General features: G+C 35.1%; 1 protein-coding gene across 3 annotated transcripts in view; it reads right to left on the reverse strand.

Annotated features, from left to right (window-relative positions):
* Positions 1-14,517, reverse strand: part of LOC131013670 (protein S40-6-like) — a 140,247-nt gene extending 125,730 nt beyond the window's left edge. For 2 of the 3 annotated variants that reach the window (XM_057941801.1, XM_057941802.1), the window contains exon 1: positions 13,632-14,516. In XM_057941801.1, the coding sequence (XP_057797784.1) occupies positions 13,637-14,263 (627 nt within the window). In that variant the 5' untranslated portion in view covers positions 14,264-14,516 and the 3' untranslated portion in view covers positions 13,632-13,636. Of the gene's footprint in view, positions 1-13,631 lie in introns of all 3 variants that reach the window. The other variant, XR_009097770.1, reaches the window with a different exon arrangement.

Here is a 14,517-nt window from a genome sequence, read left to right on the forward strand (position 1 = left end):
GAAAAGCTAGGAATAAGAATCCTGGAAAGTTGTACTACTTTCCTTGTTTTTAGGATTCTGATTACTTTCTCTATCTGACAAAAATTTAACCAAACACAAAAATTTAATATTTTGGAATCAGATTACTTTCCCATGACAGAATCCGTGCCAAACAAACATGCCCTAAGGGTTTTTCCGCCAAGGAGTGGCACAAGCTGAGCATAGTCATGCACCACCACCGCCTCAAGAGTTGGCACTCAATTTTGTTGGTGATAAATTATTTTTTGTATTTATTTTCCAAAAAAAATAATGATAATTAATTATAGAGTTAATTAATCTAAATATAGGGTTTATAATCATTTTAACTTTTAAATTTTAATGATAAATATTAATGGGTTCATTATATAATAAAGAAATTAATGGACACAATGGAACACATTAAATTATGAGATAGAGGATCTCATCCAAGTAAACATATACTCCTATACAACAGGTATTTTGGGCAGGATGCATGACGCAAATGGATGGATCCATATACCCGGATCCGTATAAGTTCGACCCGTCGCGGTACAAAGATGAAGCAGCAATCCCACCTCATACATTGATCGCATTTGAAGAAGCCTTTATCAGATGATGCAATATAGTACTCCCTCTGTCCCCAAAATAAGTTCCTCTTTGGGGACGGCACCGGTTTTAAGGAAAAGTGGTAAAATGTATTGATAGTGGAGAAAAATATGTTATAATTAGTATTGAGAGTAGTGAAAAGGTGAAACAGTGTTATAATTAGTATTGAGAGTGGTGAAAAAGTGAGAATAAATAAAGTATTATTAGTGGTGGGGTAGTTGTCTAAAAATGGAAAGAAAGAAAGATGAACTTATTTGGGGGACGTCCCAAAAAGGAAAAAGAGAAACTTATTTCAGGGACGGAGGGAGTAGTTATTTACATTTTTTTAATAATTACATGAATAAAACTTAAGCTCCAATGCATACACAAGTGTTGTTTGGAGCAGGTGGGAGTTCGTCAAGGGAGCTTAGCAAAACGTGAGAGATGGTCTAGAAGTTGATGGGCGAGAAGAGAAAGAGGAAGAAATGGGTGGTTTTAGTGATATTTTTTTTATAAGCATTTATTTCATGCATGTTTGATAATATGTGTAAATGACATTGTTATAAGAGCACTCCCAGCAGAAATCCCAAAATTATGATGTGTTTATCATCTTACAACACTACAAAAAAAGCGCTGATTACCGACGGCGATTTGCCGTCGGTAAAAAAAGACGGCCGCCGGTAAATAGTGTTACCGACGGCGATAACGGCGGCAAGCTCCCGCCGCTAAAAGGTTCGTCGGCAACGACAATAACGGCGGCGAACATCCGCCGTCGGCAGTTAACGGCGGCGATGCCGTCGGAATTGTCGCCGTTAAACGGCGGAGCCTAGCCGGAGAAATTCGAAAGTTCGGGTCGCCTGGACTGCCGCCGCCGTGCCGCCGTTAGCTACCGACGGTAAAATAGCCGCCGGTAGTTTTCGCCGGTAAAAACGCGTTTTTTTGTAGTGCAATCTAATGTGTGTCTTGTTTCAGCCATGGAATGAGTTGGTATAAAACTTGAAAACTTGAAATGTATGATGTGTTTCAATATGTCCAAATTAAGTTTATAAAATTTTTAATTTCAGATGCTTAGGTGAAAAAACTCTTAGAGCTTAATTTGCTTTACATGGGGGCATTGCAGATAGATCTTCCTTCTGAATTGACTAAGGACTCCAAATTTGTCCATTTTAACTTTATAAGTATTCAAATTATAGGCCACTATAAGCTCTGGTTAATTCTATGTCATATGCATATATGCTATCTACATTGTATTGTTTAGGTGGAGATCGAAGGAGTCAAGGATATGATTTAGTTTTAATAGATTACTCTCATTTACTCAGCTACAGGCAATCAAGATAAACTTCGTCAAAACTGAACCTCGTGAAAATAACATTGTTTGTTTTGTCATACTCTATTAGCTCAACTTCATACTAAATCTAGTATGATTGATGAGAAATGAAGTTTAACATAATTTGCATTTGTTTCAGGCTTTATTGTTGCTAGATTTTCAAGTTGAAGACGCAACAAAGGTCTTGATGCTTTATGCTGTCTTGACATGATCATGTAATGCAACTGTCGATTTTGATGCAGGATGCAGATTTGATCATGCTTGCATTGGCTACGCTCGAGGTGCACTTCTCAGAGGTGTTTGATTTATGTCTCGGGTGATCTCCTGATTGAAATTAAGTGCTCGTTTGGTTCAAGTAGAGGAATGGAAAGGGAATTGAATCAAATAAATGAGTGGAATGGTAACAATAATCATTACCTTTATTGAGTGTTTGGTTTAACAATGAAAAGGAATCACGAGTAAGAGATTACCTTTCTTTTGTTTTCCCCTCTATTTTGAGGGGTAACAAATTGAGTGATTAAGTTACCCTCAAGTAAGGGTAATGATTATCTCATTACCCAAACCGAACAATAAGTAATGGATTCAATTATTTGATTCTCTTTCCTATCTCTAAAAATACACAATCAAACGTGGGCTAAGTTTAATAGAAAGCATAAAAACTCACATGGTGCTTTCATGAGTGAGTGTGATGTACTTGTATATTACTTCATATACTTGCATCTATGATGTAATATTTTAAATTTGAACGTAATGAAATTTATATATTTTAATTTTGTTGAATTAGTAGTTACATATGCGCATTTTTTTGGTAATGAATCAACTTGTAGGGGGTAATATGAAACAAGGTAAAACTAAATATCATAGAACAACTAAGATGGACTCTATTAGGACATACAATCCTGAGTGTCACAAAAATGATTTTTCAAGAATCCTATATTAGGACTTTCATGAGTGTTCTATTACAGCGAGTGTCCTATTATACATTTTGTGACTAGCACAAATAGACTCTCTTAGGGAAAGTCCTATACAAGCAAAAGTCCTATTATATTGCATAATAGGACACTTATGAGAGTCCTATTAAGGGTTTTTTGTTGTAATGTTGGATAAGTTATGAGTCTAATATGAATTTTTGAAAATTTTTAGTTCAAGGATTGAACGAGTTAGTTTGTTAACGGGAGTATACATGAAAATATCTTTCATATACTCCCTTTGTCCCTAAAAATTGTAACCCAAAGGAGATAGCGCTGGTTTTAACAAAAAGTGTAGTAGTTGTGTTTGAGTGGAGATTGGGTCTCACATTTTTTGTAAATAGTGAGAGAGAGTTTGTAGGGTCATTTTCAAATAAGGAAATGTCACAATTTTCAAGGACATATCGATATAGTAATAAGGTCATAATTTTCAGGACGAAGGGAGTATAATTTTTAATTGAGTAATTGATATTGGATATGTCTTTTATATAACTAAAGGTATATTATGTTTCCCTCACCAAATAGATTTTTTTTTTCATTTTAGCGATTTTCCAATGGAATTAGGATTTATAAATTACTTGGGAATGTGAGTAATGCCTTATGTGATTGTCTCATATGAAGTGTATGTAAGAATTATTGATGAGTTATTGATAAGCTAGAATGATTATAACATGAGAAAGGTGGTTTAATTATCTAATTACAGCTTTTTTCTTTCTTGAATGAGGGTGTTGTGGAATTGCTTGGGAAGACAATCAACGCAGCAAGAACAGAAAAGAAATGAACACAAACACAATTTACGTGGTTCGGATTTTTCAATCCTACATCCACGGAGAAGAAACGATCAACTCTATTTCACTATGAACATTCAAGAACTTTACAATTACAATTGAGAACTCTCAACACTAGAAGAAGTGTATAGCCTACAAATCTATCAAGATTGCTATAATTCCTCACTCTCAACTAGTTTTACAGTAATGGAAATTCTTCAGCAACAACTCAACAACTAATCTAGGTATTTAAACAAGAGAAATAGCAGCTGAGAAGGTTGAGCTGCGTGCTGACTTCTAGAATGAAGAAACAGATCCGTTGGATCTGTTTTAACTAATTTTTATCAACCTAAAACTGAACTCCCTTAACTCTTGCATATTTGCTAACTGACCCCTCAGCTATAGACTAATTGTATGCAGATACTTTACTCACAATTCTCCACCTTATCTAATACAATTAGAATACACCGAGCTACCTGCATGTACCTGCATAGATTAGACAAACAACTTGCTCTCCTCAAGAGAGCTCATACCAATCAAAGAACAACACTTTTGGAACTTAACAGTTGGTAAAGATTTGGTAAGCATATCTGAAGCATTATCATCAGTTGACACTTTCTCTATCACAACTTCACCTTTTTCAACTAAATCCCTAACAAAATGAAATCTAACATCTATATGTTTAGACCTCTCATGAAAAGATTGATGTTTAACAAGGTGAATGGCACTTTGATTATCACAAAGAATAGAGACTACCTGTTGATTAATGCCTAACTCAGATACCATACCTCTCAGCCATATACCTTCTTTCACTGCTTCTGTAATAGCCATGAATTCAGCTTCTGTAGTGGAAAGAGCTACCACAGATTGTAAATTAGATTTCCAGCTCACTGTTGTTCCATAAAGTGTAAATACATATCCAGATTGGGACTTCCTTGTATCTATACTTCCTGCATAATCAGAATCAGTAAAGCCAACTAGAGCTTGATTTAAATCAGTAGCTCCACCTTGAAATACAATTCCTTTATTCATAGTAGCTTTAAGGTATCTTAAAACTCTTTTTAATGCAAGCCAATGTGGTTTTCCTGGATTTGCCATAAATCTACTTACAAGACTAACAACATGAGCCAAATCAGGCCGAGTACAAATCATAGAATACATGATGCTTCTTACCACATTTGCATAAGGAATAACACTCATATCTTTAAGCTCTTCACTAGTAACAGGACATTGACTACTAGATAGTTTAAAATGTTGAGCTATAGGGACCTGAGCAACTTTTGCTTCATTCATATTGAATTTTAACAATACTTTCTTCAAGTAATCAGTTTGAACAAGCATAAGTTTCATATTTTTCCTATCTATCCTTCACAGCCAGCTACTTCAAATCCCTCTGGTTGATTCATGAATATAGTTTCTTCTAACTCACCATTTAGAAAAGCTGTTTTAACATCCATCTGTTGCAATTCTAAATCTCGGTGTGCAGTTAGAGCAAGTATAAGTCTAATAGAACAGTGTTTGACAACAGGAGAGAAAATTTCATTAAAATCTATACCTTCTTGCTGAGAGAAACCTCTAGCAACTAACCTGGCTTTATACCTGATGATCTCTGCACCATTATGAACCTCCACTTTTTTCTTGTATAACCATCTACATGTTACACATTTCTGGTTCTTAGGTCTGTCCACCAAGATCCAAGTCTTATTTTTCAATAAAGACTCTATTTCCTCTTCCATAGCTTTGATCCATTGCTTGCTTTCAGAGCACTGAATTGCTTCTTTATAAGACTTAGGCTCTTTGTAATTTACCTCTTCAGCTACTGAGAAAGCAAAGCTAACTTGATCTGCTTCAGAGTATCTGGCTGGAGGTCTGATAACTCTTCTAGCTCTGTCACGAGCTAGATGATAATCACTGAGATCCTCAGTATTAGTCTGTTGTTGATCTTCTTCTTCCTGTTTTATACCTGTCACTTCTGATACTCTAGACATTTCATTATTAATAGGTGTGTTATCACTAGTTTTATCAGTGTTTACTTCAACTCTTTTACTAGTATACTCAGTAGTAGATTGCTCTTTTAGAGGCATTATGTTTTCTTTAAACACTACATCTCTACTGACTAGAAGTTTTCCCTTTCCAGATTCTATGCACCAGAGTCTATACCCTTTAACCCCTGTTGGATATGCCACCATAACACATCTCAATGCTCGGGGTTCCAACTTATCCTGCCTAACATGCATATATGCTAAGCATCCAAATTTTCTCAAGTTTGAGTAATCAGCAGCCCTACCAGTCCACAATTCTTTAGGAGTTTTAAAATCAATAGCACTAGAAGGGCATCTATTTATAAGATAAGCAGTAGTGGTGACTGCTTCTCCCCAAAATTTTGGTGGCAAACCCGACCTAGAGAGCATACACCTAACTCTCTCAAGGAGAGTTCTATTCATTCTCTCTACAACCCCATTCTGTTGGGGATTTTCAGGTACTGATTTATGTCTTTTAATTCCCCTTTCTCTATAATATTCTTGAAATTTTTCAGAGGTGAATTCTAAGTCATTGTCAGTCCTTAAGCATTTCAACTTACATCCCTTTTCATTCTCAACAGCACTACACCACTCAACAAATTTATCAAAGGCATCAGACTTGTGTTTTAAAATGTAAACCCAGACTTTCCTTGAGAAATCATCTATTAGAGACATGAAATATACTCCTCCACCTATAGTGGTGGTTTTGGATGGACCCCACAGATCACAATGAACATATTGAAGTGGTGCAGATGAGACATGTTTGCCAACAGGATATGGAAGTTTCTTGCTTTTACTTAATTCACATGCATCACAATTGTTCAGTTTTGCATCAGCAGATAGACTCAAAATACCCTGTTTCTTTAGTTCAATTAATCCTTTTTCACTAACATGCCCAAGTCTTTCATGCCACAATTCAATATCACAAGTGGAGGCAATTTCAGACTCACCAACAATAGTTTCAGCAACTAAATGATACAAAGTCTGTTTTCTGGTTCCTTTCAAAACAATTTTATCTTCTTTTAAGACATATATATCATTAACACATGATTTAAACTCATAGCCTTTCATTTGTAGTGATCCAATGGATATCAAATTCCTTTTTAGACTAGGAATATATCTAACTTCAGTTAGGAGCCTTACAGAATTATCATGTAGCTTTAACTTGATTGCACCAATGCCTTTTACAGGGCAGACTTGGTTGTTTCCCAAAACTACAGATCCCAGGTCCTTCATCTGCAAATCAACAAACCAATTCAAGTTAGGACACATATGGAATGAACATCCTGAATCTAATATCCAATTATTCTCAGTTTTAGAAGATGTGATGTTTAAAGCTTCAGCTTCTTGGAAATTTTCAGCAAGGTCTGCAGTGTCTGATGAGCCTTTTTGAGCTTGTTTTCTTTTCCAGCTGTAGCAGTCTTTCTTGATATGCCCTGGCTTCTTGCAGTAGTGGCATTTCTTGTTTTCCTTCTCATCATCTTCCTTCTTCCCTGATCCTCTCTTCTTTTCTTTGAAAGGCTTCTTGAATTTTCCTTTGTTGGACTTTGCTTTGACATTGAGGCTTTCACTTGCGGTTTCTTGCCTGCCATCAGATGCCTTTTTCAACTCCCTAGATTTCAAGGCATTCATGACTTCATCAAGGGAGATAGCAGTCTCCCTCCCATACAGCATGGCATCCCTCATGTTGTCATAGGATTTGGGCAGGGCACTAAGGAGCTGGATTGCCTTGTCTTCATCTTCTAGCTTTACATCAATATCAGCCAAATCATCAACGACTTTATTGAATTCATCCAGTTGATCAAATAGATTCTTCTCCTCTGAAACTCTAAAGGAATACAGCCTCTTCTTCAAGAAGAGCCGATTTGCCAGAGACTTAGTCATGTAGAGACTCTCCAGTTTAGCCCATACTGCAGCCGCAGTGTCTTCTTTTGACACCTCTCTCAGCACTTCATCTCCCAGATGCATGATGATAGTGCTATGAGCCTTCTTTTGCATTTCAGCGAACTTCACCTTCCCATCTCTTTCTTTAGGTGCCTTCTCTGTGGTAAGAACATCATCAAGGCCCTGTTGAATGAGAACGGCCCTCATCTTCATTCTCCACAGGGAGAAATCATTCTTCCCTGTGAATTTCTCGGTGTCGAATTTAGCAATCGACATTTGGTAGATCTCCAGCCTTGAGATTCAGCACGTCGTAGTAGTGAAAAGAATGGCGATTCCTCCATCGATCAAGAACTCCTCCGATTCAGATTTCCTCCGATTCAAATCTCAAACAGTTGGTGTGCGTCGATCTTCCGTTTCCCACAGACGGCGCCACTTGTTGTGGAATTGCTTGGGAAGACAATCAACGCAGCAAGAACAGAAAAGAAATGAACACAAACGCAATTTACGTGGTTCGGATTTTTCAATCCTACATCCACGGAGAAGAAACGATCAACTCTATTTCACTATGAACACTCAAGAACTTTACAATTACAATTGAGAACTCTCAACACTAGAAGAAGTGTATAGCCTACAAATCTATCAAGATTGCTATAATTCCTCACTCTCAACTAGTTTTACAGTAATGGAAATTCTTCAGCAACAACTCAACAACTAATCTAGGTATTTAAACAAGAGAAATAGCAGCTGAGAAGGTTGAGCTGCGTGCTGACTTCTGGAATGAAGAAACAGATCCGTTGGATCTGTTTTAACTAATTTTTATCAACCTAAAACTGAACTCCCTTAGCTCTTGCATATTTGCTAACTGACCCCTCAGCTATAGACTAATTGTATGCAGATACTTTACTCACAGAGGGTGTGATTTGTAATCGAGTGTGAGAGAAAAGGTAGAGAGTTAAGCAAGATAACTGGGTTCTTGCTGTGTGAGTTCTCATCTTCTTTTTTGATCGATTGCTGTTGTAATTCTTCAGTTCTCTGGAGTAATAAAGATGCTATTCACCTTCCCGTGGACGTAGGATTGTTCTGAATCCGAACCACGTAAAATCCTTGTGTTTTGTGTATAATTCAATCTCAGTGTATATTATCTGTGTTGCTGCATTTTGTGGTTGCTCATCTTGAACTGTTCTTGGTCAGTTTTGGAGTTCATCAGTTTGCATTCACACTTTAGTTTTATTCCCTTTTACTTGCAACTTGAGCTGTCGTCTCCTCTAATCAATCACACTAGAATAACTTGTTCTAGTAGTTGACCAAGTAGCTTAAATTTCCACTTCAGCTCAAGCAATAGGGCACTAATATAATACGTGTTTTGTGTAAAATAACAATGCATGTTATAAACACAAAGAGGCATGTTAATGTTGTTGCCTTCACTTTTCCAACTGCTAAAGTAGGATCTATTTTTTTTTTTTATCTGATGCAGCTGTTTGGTATAGTGATAGGGATGTCAATGCAGCCCGAAACTCGTGGGCCGACCCGAATAACTCGACAAAATTAGAGGGTTAGGGTTGAAAAATCGCAACCCGAAAAAACCTCCAACCCGATTAGCCCGCACCCGACTAACCCGGAACCCGATAGGGCTAGCCCGAAAACCCGATGGGCTGGCCCGGTGGGCTGACGAAATTGTGACTGATGCATCCAGTTACAACTTCTGCTATGTTTAGATCTATGGTATTTTCTTAAATACATATATATATGTAGCCTCATTAAAAAAGTGAAATTAATTAGTTAGAATATATAAATGTGTGTGTGTGTGTGTGCAATCTCATTAAAAAAAGTGAAATTAATTACGGATGATAATTATTCAGGATTATACAAAATGGTCGGCCTAATAAATTTTGTATATTTTATACATTATACATTATATAGTAATTGGGGTTGGGATGTGAGATTTGATGAAGTCTGATTTTCTTGTTTTATGTTTCATTCTCATCAAACAAATGAATCTTTGTCAGCTATAGTTAGCATGGTTTTGGGTAGGGGTGTAATCGAGGCGAGGCGAGCCCAATAGTGTCTTGTTCAAGCTTGGCTCGTTTAACTAATCGAGCTGTTTGATTAATTATCGATCGAGCTTTAATCGAGTCAAATACAGTGCCGAGCCTAATTGAGCTTTTTAAATTAAATTTTTATTTAAAATTTTAATTATTTTTGTAATACATAAATTAATTTTCAAATATATAAATTACTTTATTCACAAAAATATAATATATTTACTATTTTCTTGTAAATAACTGATGTTAATTAGATACTTAATCCAAATATTACTACATATAGTATAAAATATAGTAAGACATTTAATGATAATCTTATGTTTTTAAGATAAATCACTTCACGAGCTAACGAGCCGAGTATCGTCATGCTCAAGCTTGACTTGTTTAGCTAAACGAGCTGTTCATTAAATTACCGATCGAACTTTTATCGAGTCGAACGTCGAATAGCTCACGAGCAGCTTGACTCGTTTACAGCCCTAGTTTTGGGTAATTATATTCAATTACTCACATAAACTAGAGAACATAATACTGGGTTATCTTTATGGTCAAATGCTTCTTAGGTAGTCAAGTAAATATTACTCCCTCCGTTCCACTAGAATTGACACTTTTGAGTTGAGCACGGAGATTAAGAATAAAAGGTTAAGAGTTTAAAGTAGGTAGGGTCTACTTATTTTATGTGAGTAGAGAAAGTAAGGACCATATACTATTTTGAGAAAGTATCAATTCTAGTGGGACAAACAAAAAAGACAAATGTGTCAATTCTAGTGTGACGAAGGGAGTACTATTTAGGATTGCAATTACAATTTTGGTCACTGTAAGTTGGATTAAAAATGACATGGTTACTTGATGATGAAGATATATTCTAGGATTGAGTATATTCATGAGTTCGCTGAGGTATTATATCAATTTTGTTCAGGCTGGCTATTATATTTTCATGACAAGAATTTATACAATTCTAGCCGAATAGATCATGAATCAAACAAGTGATATCAAAATGAAGAAATAACTAAGAAATTTAGAATATTTAAATTTTTTAATATCTATCTAAATTAATTAATCCTAAATAATGAATACTCTTTACTAGTCTAGTCTTAGCCCACGTTTAGTTGAGTGTTTTTAGATGTTGAAAAGGGATTCAATTAATTGAATTCATTACTTGTTGTTTGATTTGTGTAATGAGTTAACCATTATCCTTACTTGAGGGTAACACAATCACCCAATTTGTTACCCCTCAAAATAGATGGGAAACAAAAGAAAGGGAATCCCTTACTAATGACTCATTTTCATTGCTAAACCAAACACTCAATAAAAGTAATGATTATTGTTACCATTCAATTCCTTTATTTGATTTCATTCTCTTTCCATTTCTCTACTTGAACCAAACGAGCACTTATTATTCATCAGACATATAAGGATGAGTGATTCGGTTCAATCCTCTCATTCTCCTTCCCCAACTCCAAAATACTCCATCCGTCCTAATTTAAGGCTTATCTACCTTTTTGGTCCGTCCACCAATTCAAGGCTTATCTATTTTTAGTAAATATTTATTCATATTTTAATCACAAAAGTACACTTTTTGCTTTGACTTTAATAAAATGTGAGTCTCTTTCTCCACTTAACTAATAAAAATATATATTTTTTAAAAACTCGTGTTTCCTCTCTTAGGCCTTAAATTAGTGGACAGAGGGAGTAAATATTTAAACGATCAAATTGCTTTTTGTATCAGCAATTGAAAGCGATTGGATCATCAATTCAAAAATGCGTTCAACCGAATGAAAATATAAAGATAGTGTTTTGTTTGGTGAATTAGATCAAACTAGCCATGATTTAATCTCAATATAAGTTGTTCGATTAGATAGACATAATTCAATATTTAGTCACAAGACAATACCGCGTAATATTAATTTTATCTTATGTCCCTACTATAATAATTATTTTGAATAATTATAAACTAATTCAATTTAAAATAATCTTGAATTAATTTAATTTGGAATAATCTCTAAGAAGTTGAAAGAATATGGCATCATTAGCAAGTCAAATATGAAGCTGCAGAGAGTGGGTTCCATTAAAAGAAACAAAAAACAGCGGTTGAGAAGACTCGTGAGCGCAATAAATGGAGGCTGTGCTGTGCATCTTTTTCTTGAAAGAAAAAAGGTATGCAAGAATGTATTATCCACCCATCAATATGCTCATTATTTCCATCTTTGAATGGTTGGAATCTTTCCACTTACTCACCCTGGGTCCCACCCCCTCATCTCTTACGTGTCACTTCCCACTTATTTTGGGCACTCCAATCAAATCACAACCATACTTAACAATTGTCATTTATATTTATTGTTTTTTATTTATTTTTATTTTCTAATCTTTAAGCTTAGGACTTAGGAGAGTTCACACAGATTTTCAAATTTTAAAAATATTCAAATATTTGGAAAGTTACATTTTTATACATAACGTTTGCCTGCACTAATGAAAATGTACTAGCAATTGATTTTTTCTTTTTCTCTTACCTTTCTTTTAGCTATTTCTTTACTTATTCTTGCAAGAGTTACTTCATTTCCCCCCCCCCCCCCTCTTTTTCTTTTTCAAGTTAACTAGTACGACCATCCATGCGATCGGCAAAATTGAAATTAAATAATATGTTTAAATAAATAAATAAATATAAATAATAAATAGAAACAAAATATAATAAATGCAAAATATGGTTTAAAAATAAAATACTACTAATTACTCAATAAAATTTCGAATTTAAAAATGTCATTTTCAATTATGTACAAAGTGTAATGATAATTATAGTTATTAAATTATTTTAAATTATTTGATAATGAAAATATTTTAAGATTTTAATAACCGATTCGTTTTAAATTATTTTTTGATAATTTTTATACCATATTAAAGATCTTCTGACGAACTTAAACTTAAGATGCACATTGAATATTTTTTTATAAATTAAATTTGACAATGTTTAGAAAAGAATTGAAATTATAAAAAGAAAAGAAAAAAATATTAAAAAATTGATGAGAGAAGAGAGAGAAAAAATGAAAGAAAAAATGGAGGGAGAAAACTCTTCTTTTATACTTATATAGATTTATTTTAACAAAATGATGGAAAGTCCCTTCTTGAAAAAATTTAACGGGAAAAACAAAAACAAAAAATGTAATTGTTCAAGTAAGTGGGAAATGTCGCTCTCCCACGTAGCTAGAACACTTTTCTTTTTTTTGTCATCGATAAAAAATTTTCTATTTTATTTCATATTTCATTAAATAATATACATGATGAGTTGGTCGTACTTCAGAAAACTTATATATGTATTATATGATTTTAACATCACAGTCGACTTTCATTTAAAAAATGTAAATACTAGTACAATCTTGCATTTGCCCATCATCATATCCTTTTATTCTCTTTACTCGATCTATATTAGTGGTATTTCATTAGATTTTATTTTTTAATATTAAAGCTCTTTACACATATATTCTTTTATAAACATAAAATTTTATTTGAGCCCAAATTTAATCAACGTCACAAATAAATTCTTATATATTTTGTTACATATATATATATACATGTATGTTATCTATTGACGAAAGTGTGAGAATCTAAGTGCACAATTCGATCATTTCTCAATTAACATTGTTTTCAATAATGTTATTCTAGAATACATTCAAACCAATGAAACTTTTTGAGAATCAATCTATTGAGCATAAGTTCACATATTTTGTTCTATTTACCTTTATATTTTTGTAAATGAGGCTCATGCTATATATAAAATGATAAAATATTTTACATTTAGAACTAATATACACATATCTTGAATAATAATAGGAAAAAAAAAACCAAAAAGGAATGATGCAGAAGATAACAACACCAAATTACAATCATATATGAACAAGAGAAACTATAAAAAAAATTCAAAGCTTTATCATTTGGGCTCAATCGCTTCCTAGTGAACTCACTCGATTTGATTCATTGCCTCCGACTTTAAATAATTATCATTTAAAGTGTTAAATATTAAAAACTCGCATAAACTATTTAAACCTTACTATAATTAGCCGTCGAACCCGGTTTGACTCCACACCGCATCTCGAACCCGGCTCAGGTCCCGTCCCTTGAGCGTCCGACCGACGCCCTCAAACACCGAGTTGGCGGCCATTTTCCGGCTACTCGCGTATTGACGAGCAAGATACTCGTGCGGTGGAACAACTTCCGAATCATCAATCAATCCCTCGTCCGAGTCGTGCAACGACTCGACCGAGTCGACCCGGTAGATCTTTGACCAATCGGGCACGTTGACCGGAGCCGATGTGGCGAGATGGCGTCTACGTGGAGACTCCGCCACGATGTCATTTGCGCGGATTTGGTGCACAATGCTCGGTGAAGATCCCCTGCCCGAATCATCAAAGGCCAATGACAAGCCACCAATCTGGCGGCGCTGGTGGCGGCTAGTACGAGGCTGCGGGAGGCGACTCAAGTAACCGCCGCCGGCGTGTGAGCTCCACTCGCCCCCAGATGAGTGATTTTCCCCTTTGACTGCGTCGTCAACAATGGACCAAACTTCATCCTCGTCCAGCTCCGATCCACCGTTGACGGCGGCTGCGCCACCTTGATCGTAGCAGAAGCTTCCTAGAAACATTTCGCTGCGGCTGGTGGTCATTAATTTCCTGCCCTTGGCCATTTATCAAAATAACTAAGCCCAAAAAATCTTGATGTTTTTGGCCTGTTGGTCGCCGGAATATTCTTGATTCCTCACAAGGCCAAAAATGTAAAGAAACTATATGTCTATATGTATATAATTCAGTATCAATAAAATTACTTTTCTATCGAGTTCACCGGAATCTTATTTTCCGGCGACTCAAAAAGCAAATCAGTGAGCTTATATATTACTATATGCGAGTGTGATATTCATCTATAAACAGAGACTCGATTGCG

This window comes from Salvia miltiorrhiza, chromosome 2, assembly GCF_028751815.1.
Source record: "Salvia miltiorrhiza cultivar Shanhuang (shh) chromosome 2, IMPLAD_Smil_shh, whole genome shotgun sequence".
Classification (NCBI taxonomy): domain Eukaryota; kingdom Viridiplantae; phylum Streptophyta; class Magnoliopsida; order Lamiales; family Lamiaceae; genus Salvia; species Salvia miltiorrhiza.